The sequence below is a fragment of the Rutidosis leptorrhynchoides genome, chromosome 1, assembly GCF_046630445.1.
Source record: "Rutidosis leptorrhynchoides isolate AG116_Rl617_1_P2 chromosome 1, CSIRO_AGI_Rlap_v1, whole genome shotgun sequence".
Classification (NCBI taxonomy): Eukaryota; Viridiplantae; Streptophyta; class Magnoliopsida; order Asterales; family Asteraceae; genus Rutidosis; species Rutidosis leptorrhynchoides.
Window position 1 is genome coordinate 9,171,055 of NC_092333.1, and position 10,175 is coordinate 9,181,229.

The following is a 10,175-nucleotide window of genomic DNA, read 5'->3' on the forward strand; positions in this document are numbered from 1 at the left end:
GGCATTGTCAAATAAACTATAGGAACCCGAGGCGGCACTTTTCTTCTCCCGTCTAGATAACACCTTGGCCTTAACACCGACAAAAAAAAATCCCTGCTTTTCCCATTCAAATCGAACCACTCTACAAAAACCTTCAAAAGATGGTTCGGAGCAATCACAATACCATCGACCGACACGACCAAACATTGTTCCTACTAGAAGAAACATGCTCCATCTTCGACTTGGCATCTCGATCTATTCAATTTCTTCATGATGACATCCAAACCAACACACTTATCGTCGGAGACAACCGAACCCACACGCAAAAAAAAAAAAAAAAAAAAAAAAATCATTTACCTTTAGCCCTTTATCAGTCCTAGCGGAAACATGAGAGTACCCACTGGTTGACCCTGAGCACAGCCCATTAACAGGGTCATGATCGTGAACAAGCCCCTCAGTTTTTGTTCTCGGCCCAACATCAGAACCCGGCCTAGAAACAGGTAAGCAATTCACATCGAATGAGCCGAAAACAAGATCAGAAACAGGCCCATGGGGAATCTCAGAACCAAAACCATCAACAGTCAAAATTGGCAGCGAGTCCTGATTGCAAACAGGTACGGAAACAAGATCAAGAGACTCATGCTCAAGCGTAATATCACTTTAGAGATCCACACCTCGCTGCTGGAATATACCTTATCTCCCAAGTCTGCAACAATCAAATCGTGGATGTGCTTTACTTTGGAAGTGTTAACGAAAATGAAAACGAAAAAGGAAACGACATTGCTCACAATCGAAGCAGAACCATCCACTTCAATAACCTCACCGAATAATTCGGCTACCTACAAAACACTACCCCTCGATGCATTTCATCAGAATGCCCGTGATTTCCAACCACGCGAAACAGAAAAAAGAGTCGGCCAAAGCACCAAATGGGGATGCAAAAACCAACTCCTTAGAAACGGAATTGATAATTCTATCGTAACTATCAATATTACCACACAATCATAAGCAACCATATGGACCACAATACTAATGTGTGAAACGCTAGCTTGATGTGCTGTATCCACAATCGCAACTATTTTTCTGTTTAACAGTGTGTTGATTTAGATTTTAAAGACAGTAACCAAACAAGTTCGGTATTTGTATCATAAATAAAGAGTTTTAGAGACTATCAATGTGTTTAACCCATTTTATCAGTTTGAGATACAATACAACCCAAATCCACTTATTCACAAGACACGTCAAAAGTGTCAAATGTGACCAACACTTGAAAACTACAAAGCATAAATGCTTTATGGCATCAACGGTGCTAAATTGGCTGATCAAGATGCCGCAAAACACACAAACATTTTACAAACCAACTGAATGCAGTTTCAAGCTTCGCATTTTGATAAGGAAGAGAACGTATACTTTATATATGCATCTACTAAAAGAGCCACAAATTACCTGAGTTGAGTATCATATGCAACATAAACTGGGGTATTTACAAAACATGTTTGAATTAATTCTATTAAACTTAGTTTCCCAGAATTGAACATCTTTCCTAGTTTCCAAGTGTTTGAATGTGCGGATAAAAGAAACCGAAATTTTTGCCTGACACTTAAGCTCTACCAATAATGTTCAATTGCATACCTGCGAGTAGATACAAGTAGTTGTAAGCTTTCACAAAACGTGTAGATCGGGAGGGACACGCTGACCCTATGTGGCCTTTGATAACCCACCAACCCAAACTCGAAGGGCTGATGCCAGACTATTAACTCAACTGAAAACCTAACCACGTGACAGGCCCGAGATTCAAACATGTGACCATCTTTACAAAGTCTTCCACATGGCGGGCCCCAAGTATCAAAGGCACGAGTACCACTGAGCTAAAAGCTCATTTGTACAAGTAGTTGTAAGCTAATAGTAACTTCAAATAAAAAAATGCCGACCTCATTGAATCAAGTTCAACCCAATTCCCTTCATACAAACCCTTTTTTTATTCGACTCATTCAACCGTATAAGTAAATGGGTCAAAAAGTTACCTGATTTCATCTCTAGAATCATCTGGTACCATAAACAGGGCCGGCAACAACATAAGCGGGTTGTTTCACGTAATTCCTCAACACAGGATAATCTTCAAGGGTGGCATAATCATCATCACTGTCATACTGTCTTTCTTGATGTGGCCCAAGAGCTTTGAGAATAAGAGCCAAAAACACAGACAACCCCTGCAGTTCAGATACAAAACTTTGTTTAACAAAACCAACTATTAATCAAATTAGATTTAGATCTGTAATATTATGGTATGATATAATAGTGAATACAAATAATTGACGGAGCAATGAAGGAATGATAGTATGATACGTAAACAACATAACTAATAATAAATGTTTGATCATATTTGACCCCTTAGTAATTTCAGAAAAAATTTTATTAAAAAAAATATAACTTTCTAAAAATGTACCTAACTGAAAATTGGATAAAGAAAAAAAAAATGTGATTGTTCATCCTATTGTAGCCACATGAAGGGATCCTATTCCTTCAGAAAAGGCCCAAAACATTTCAATAGACAAAAAGTGGCTTCATTTTGTCATCTTCATAAAATGGGCCCTTCCATTCTTGTGTAATTCAATCATATTGGACTCTACATTAGTTGCTTTCTATGGTGGTACCATAAACTCAAGCAAGAAAAATGTTACGGAAGTAATCAACATTTTGTTAAATGGAAGTGTAGCATGTGGAATTTTGTTAAATAATATATCAATAAAAAAAGGTTGATAAAACTTACTACACCCCATAAGGGTTTTACGAGATCAATCAACATTGCTCTTCATAAAAAGAACTTTCAAGTTGAGACGTCTATACACAATAAACAACATTTCTTTTACCCGACAATAGCACATGCACAAGAAGATAAGAAATCATGTGAAAAGGACAAAGATACACAAAGTATAAATTAATTGGGTAAATAGTACACAAAAAATATACCAATGTGTCATTATATATTATCAAGCAGATAAAGTGGTCATAAAGAGTTTTATGTTGAGTAGGACAATAGTGCACATGTTTGTGTGTGAAAAGGGGGCATATATGTAACAACTTAAAGCCTGCAGTCATGATCTAGGCCAATGAGGATTCCAAATTGTAGAAATGGTGATAAGATTTAATAGTAGCCCAAAACTGTAAGTTTATAAGGTGAACAAACTTAACTTCTTATATAGGGCTGTAACTAAATACCTGAACTGCAATAACAGAGAAGCCAATCCATTTGCAAATCTCAAAGTTATCACTGATAAAATCCTTGAACTCGTAGAAGTTTCCACTTGGGTCTTCCGGGAAATCCTGATATGATGAAGAAAGTGATCACTAAATTAAGACATATTGAAGCACTTAATGCAGTATGAATTAATAAAAAAAAGAGCATAAATAAATCAAGCAACCGTTGTACGAATTCATAATTACAAAGTACCTCTTCCCAGTTCCGGTTTAGGAACACATCCATTGTTACTGCACCTTCAAGCATCAAGAACAATACGATAAAGACCAAGTACTACATACACGTTAAGGTAGTCAATGGTATTATGAACTCTACTTCATCAATTAACATATTTCATTAAAGTTTTTTTTAATTGGTATGTTTATGGATAAAGTAAACGGGTTCACATTTACATAACTACAAATTATATTAAAGTCTGTAAGTTATTAAGTTATAACAAATATGATATTATTGACTGATGACTCCTGAATAATGTAGCTAAGTATGTTCCTACAATACACTTATTTTAATTTTTTTTACAACTTGAAACGAATAAAAGTATTGTTTAATTGAGGATACACAATACAGGCAGCAACCATTTGCCGTCTCTGCAGCAATATGACCTGAGCACGTGATCACACACAAGGTTGCACCAAGTCCAAGCATAGTGTACATGAACCTGCATCATTCGATACTCAGGAGTAATGATATGTAATAACTATTAAAAAACACATCAAATAGATCCATAAAATGCTTATTAGTGAAAACATTTCTCAAATCAATAAAACTAAAAAAGAATATGTACAAAACCAACTAACAATCTGGAGACCCCACTGATAAAGTTTGAGAATGACATTAATGCAAAAAAGTTGAACTTTTTGACTTGAGAAAGAAGATGTAATAATTGTATTAAGTGGTAAATATAACACAGCTACATCAACAATAAACATTAACAAAAAATAATTGTAAGAAAGCTCGATTTTTTTATTCTAATTTGAATTTTATAAGAACACAAACCTATAGAATTATATACACTCATATCCTTATACATAGACAAAAATGTGAACTTTATGAACTACAATATATACACACATATCCTTATAAGTTATAGAATCCTTACACTGCACATGTATAATTAACATTAATTAACATAAAAATAATAAAAAAACACAAAATCATTATATACCAAGGGGCAGGGAAATCAAAATCATGAATTTGACGGTGCCAAGCTCTAATCATCCAAATTGAGTATATAATCATCGCCATACCAAACATTCCAATAAATGAATTTACCAGTTTCAGTAACGCTTGAATGCAACTCCTTAACATTCTCGTCATTTTATGTATATAAAGTATTTGGGATCAAGAATTCGAGTATTGTAGAAGCAAAATGCCAAACCCTAGTAAAAATTGGAATTAGGGTTTGGATTTTGGGTGAAAATTGAGACTGGTTGACTGACGGGCAGGAGGCAGAAGTTGTTATGGAGGGAGTTTGATTACTGTATTATGAATGAATCAATATAGAGATTTGAGGAGTAACTTATTGGATCGGATTAAAGCCGATCAAATTCTTGATTTTTGGGTTACTGTCTGATTGTAAAATTCAAGTTCAAGATCAAGATTAAAAGATAAAAGATCATTTACCTAAAAGGTGTAAAAACACTCGTTGACGGTTGACTCTACTTTTTATCAGTTTTTATTTTTTCGACAAAATTACATGGGTCCCTGTGGTTTGTTCGAAATTAAAAGTGTCATCCAAAAGAATTTTTTCGACTTGAGGGGTCAACCGGGAGTCCAACAACCTAACATCCGTTAAAAATTCTGTCAAGTAGCCTCACATGCTATGCACATGAGGGTAATAACGTCATTTTGCTTTCTTTCCCCCTTTTTCACTTACCTAACCTCTTTGTCACCTCACCTTGTATTGTAGCCACCACCATACCAGTCCACCACCACAATAAATTTCCTTTCCCCTTCTATGAAATCATCCAGATCTATACATCATTAAATCAATACCAAGTTCCTGTACAACTGCGTCGATTCGTCTCTATACAATTGCGTTCCAATCATAAAAATCAATCAAGACCCACCTGTTCGAATTGTCTTTGTCCAGCTGAGTGTTAACATTTAACAACATGAAGCTTTTCGTTGTCTTCCGGTGTTGCGAACGGAAGAGATAACTCGATCGGAGTACAACGACACAAGTTTTAAGTTATTGTATTTCATTTTCATCTGCCGTCGATGGTGCAGTTGTTAATCGACAATCGTAGAGAGATCCATATTAAGTTTTAAATGTTTCTACAGAGGTCAAGAATGCTTATTTTATTTTAAACTAGTTTATAACCCGCGCATTCGCGGGTATTTTATCATACATGATTTTAATAATATATTCTTAATAACTTATTTATGTTAATGATATACAGAGTAACTAAGAGTAGTGCAATATATGTGAAATAAATAGACAAATAACAAAAAATATTAAAAATAAACACATAAAGTAAATGAGTATGAATTGTAACAAGTTATAAACGAAAGATTTATACACCTTTTGCAAGTAGGTAATCTTTTGATTTTACAAATGCACGTAAAAAAGGATTAATCTAAAGGTGTGTCTAAAGAGATTGACGCTCAGTGAGATAAAAATGTACATTAATTAATAGTCTTAAAATACGAAAGTTAACTTGCCTTTAACATATCTGTTGGTATGAAACCTCCGACCCACAACATAAAGCGTTGAGGTAGTGGCATCCAGATAGCGTATATAATATGCAGAACATCAGTATGTGCAGCAATATGTTTTAGGAAAAACCGTTGTTTTTGAGTGAGCTCTATATCCACGATGTTTTTTGTGGGTGCAGTACAAATTGTTTGTATAATTCTATTACTCTCTACGTACCAATCATGGTTTAAAAAAATAGCACAAAAAGTATGGCTACTATTTCTAAAAATATTTCAGATAATGTGATTCATGCTACTAAAAAAGGAGTGGTCAACCAGTGAAACATTTGTTTTCTACAAATATATAAGGGGAAAAAAAGTAGAATTGCTGATCACCCTCCAGATGGTATGTGATTAGTTTCTGCACTTGAAAAATGGTTATTACATTTGTGCAAGCTAAACTTGGCATGTGACCAATTTGGCTCATTCTGATTGTATTATTTAACTAATTACAAAAGGGTCAATTTCAAGCTGGTATGATGAAATGAAATTACGAACCAGTGTTATTTTAGAATCGCCAGGTTTACATCAACGAAAATGAATACGTCTGAATCGCTAGATATTACAAACTACTTCAAAAAGAAAGACTATATTAAGACGTCAATATACTCCAAGCTAAAAAAAAATAAGGTTTTTAAATCTGGAATCGTACAAGGAGCTTACACAAAAAAAAAAAAAAAAAAAAAAAAAATACTATAACAGGAGAGCCCTTGATTGATCACTACACTCATAGGACATACATATAATAAGAAACCAGATTCTTTAGCAGCCTTTGAAGATTTTGTTACAACACTCAAATTGAAGTAATTAGTGGCTTAAATGCAAGAGCCCAGACTTGAGTATTATTCAACTTATTACCTCCTGCAAGTACAAGTAACAAACATGTTAATCAACATCATCTATCATTGACTCTAAAAAATCATTTTTGTTATAAGACTTGAAAGGGTGAAACTGAAAATACTACTCCGAATTACTTTACTTTATGCCAGCTTTTCCTCATTAACATATTAATTTTTCAAGGAACACCGATGATAGAATTTAAAAAAACTAACAATCCTCTGTAAACTACCTTTAACGCATAGATAGAGGATAATGCACATCTGAAGTTTAGGATAGTTCATTAACATCATGAATGTTGTTCCAGGTAAAGTGAGATTTAATATTCCTTTGAAAGAATAGCAGAGCAATGAAGTCAATGGTCATTATATATATCATAAATGTGTTTTCTATACTTATATCCTATGTTGCCATGAAATGAAATAGGCAGCTGCGATTCACATTGTGATATACTATTATTAGTAGGACATAACTTTATTGAGGTCACGCAAAATTACCAAACAACTTTTAGGCAGTCTTTCTATCATCCTTGTTACTAATATTGTCAATTGGTTTCAATTCTATCGATCAAGAATGTTGTCAGAAAGAGTGGCCTAAAAGCATCAGATATGCCATATATCCCACAACGACATGCCCTGATCCGTTCAAGAATTAGAAAGCCAAAGTTCTCGAGCCTATATCTTCAAGATAAATATGACAAGATGCGCACTAACTTGGAATCAGTAATCTACGAAGAAACTTGGAGGAATAATATCTTCTCTGTTATATTAATAATCTCGGTAGAAATAATACAAATTAGTCACTGACTTCTTTTGATTGTGTATATTTTTTGACCTACCTCCCTTTCTCTCTTCCTTAATCTCGTATATACATATATATATATATATATATATATATATATATATATATATATATATATATATATATATATAACAAACTAAAAGACAAATGAAAGGCAATTTTTGAATGATTTCAGTCTGTTTTAAAATGTTATGAAGTCTGCATCAATTTTACTCTTTAAATTATTCTACTGATCGTGAATGTTTCGAAAATACCAATGTGAAATTGATTACCTTAGGATGTTTGTAAATAGCAAAAAACTGATGGGATATTATAGTTATGGACGAATTACAAGGACAGTTACTATTTATATTTCTCTACTATTTATTTAAGGGTTATTATAGAGTAAAAATAAAAGAGTATTAGGTAGTACTTTTCATTCTTAGCTAACCAGATAAATGGATGGTTAGATTTGGTTGCAGTTACATGATTCAACGACTCTTGTTAAAAAAAAAAAAAAAAAAAAAAAAAAAAAAAAAAAGTGGTCAACTAATCTAGACTTTCTTTCAATATCTAAATAAATAAATAATAATTATAAAGTACCTGTAAACCAAATCTAACTAAAAACATACATGTATAAATCTATTATGTTCAAGGATGTACCTGTACACTGTCTTCGATCATCCACCCACTTTAGTATTACCAACATCACCACAAAACCTGACAAATTTCATAAGAAATCTATTAATGTCATTTTTTCCTTTTGAAAATGTAAGCACTTGTTATCATGTTGTGTTAGTTGAAATGTAAAGATTCATATAACTTACTTGATATTTTTTGTTTCATACCTTTCATGTAATGCACAAACACAGTTGGCAAGAACTGAAAATACAAACTTTTCAAGAAACAGAAGCACTTATATTTTATTCCTGAATCAAACTACAATCCATCAAGATATTGCACAATGATAGTTTTATGGTACTTTTCAAATACTATTATATGTAAACTACAGAAACTCAAATAAGCCAGTATATAGTACACTTCACATATAACATAGAACGCGTCAGAAGTGAGTCAAACCTGTATAATGGGTCGGTATTCTGTTGCTGTTAGGTATATCCCCTGATTTGGAAGGAGGTAAGCCCTTTAAAAACCTTTCGATACATGTGTGTAAATTGTATATTTGATCATCCACATGTTATTCATTAGGCATAGTTAATTCTGCTTGTATAATAAAAGCGTGTGGCCTCAAAAAAGTAAGCACTTTTTATTTATAAGCTCAGTCCAGATATGTATGTTTAGATGCACAAGCATAATAGTGATCGAACGATTCCGGTAAGCTTTTGAAAATAATGGTGAACTGATTATGGTTTTGTTTTGTTAATGTAAGTAGATAGATGAATGAATAATAAAATGTACAATACACAATTCATGAATATTAGCTAATAATCATACCTAACCACGTAAGTTGATGCAATTAGCGATAATTGACATTGCAACCCTGAAAATCAAGATATGTTATGCGAAGCAACCTCAATAAAAAGTATATGAAGATTCACAATACAAAACCTATCTCGGTATGTGATGTCTTACCCTAAGGCTCTACGGTCACTATAATTCTTATTGAAAATACATCTAACACCTTGTGTGCAATAAAAATACTTCAAAAATATAATTGATAAAAAAGCATTACCTATAAGAAACAACACATAAACATCAAATATAAAAACTCCTGGTGAATCGGAAAACGGTTTATACAAAATGATGGATTGTTGCTCCATCTTGAGGTTGATTCTTAATCTGAAAGTGCTTTAAGATTAATTTTTTTTCCCCGTATGAAGAAAATGAAGGATTTCAAGCAAATATAAAACATAAGGTTGCTTCGATCGATTATTAAAACATATACAAATTATAAAAATAAATACAAATCACTTATATAAAATGAAGGATTTCAATGTTTAATTACCTCGTCCAATAGTAATTTTGAATTTCGGGTGACAGATGATTAAGAGGATATTGATATGGCCACCCATTGAGCAAATATTTCAGAATTCAAAAACCTAAATCAATCATCAAACCTTTTAGCGATACATAAATCATTGATTACATACTTTTGATTGGAAAATAAACCTGAATCAAAAAAACATAGTCTTTTAATTATCGATGGAATTGAACGTGAAACCGGTTTATCCCCTGATTTGGAAGGAAAAGTAGTCCGTAACTGCTATGGTTTAAGGGTACCAATGTAATTGGGAATAGTAACTTCCCAGCAGCAACCTAAATGAAGCCATTGGGATTTTAAATGGATGAGATTTAAAATTAGGAGAGATTTTGCCATGTTGATTTTTTACATTACTTATGACATCATAAAAGTTTTCTCATTATAGATAAGAAAGATTTATTGCTTAGGGTTTTTATATAAGAATTTATTTATGCTTATTTATCGTATGGAAATTTATTTTCATAAAAAGGTTTTCATAAGTGGTGTATAAGATTGGATATTATAATTTCCTTGTATGCTTAAAAGATTAGTGAATTTTTTATCGTTTGTTTCCTCTCAAATTTGCAGAAAATCAATTTTTAAAAGAGGGTTTGTCTATGGGTATCTACTATAAAACTAAAC

At 32.8% G+C, this 10,175-nt stretch overlaps 1 protein-coding gene across 1 annotated transcript; it reads right to left on the reverse strand.

Annotated features, from left to right (window-relative positions):
- Positions 1-1,227: 1,227 nt before the first annotated feature.
- Positions 1,228-4,808, reverse strand: LOC139856036 (tetraspanin-19). The gene is made up of 6 exons (XM_071845271.1): positions 4,404-4,808; positions 3,797-3,896; positions 3,431-3,511; positions 3,199-3,303; positions 2,004-2,189; positions 1,228-1,611 (listed from the first exon to the last, which is right to left on the reverse strand). Exons 1-5 carry the CDS (start codon positions 4,553-4,555, stop codon positions 2,022-2,024), a joined length of 606 nt encoding a protein of 201 aa, XP_071701372.1. The 5' UTR covers positions 4,556-4,808; the 3' UTR covers positions 1,228-1,611; positions 2,004-2,021.
- Between the last annotated feature and the right edge of the window lie 5,367 nt (positions 4,809-10,175).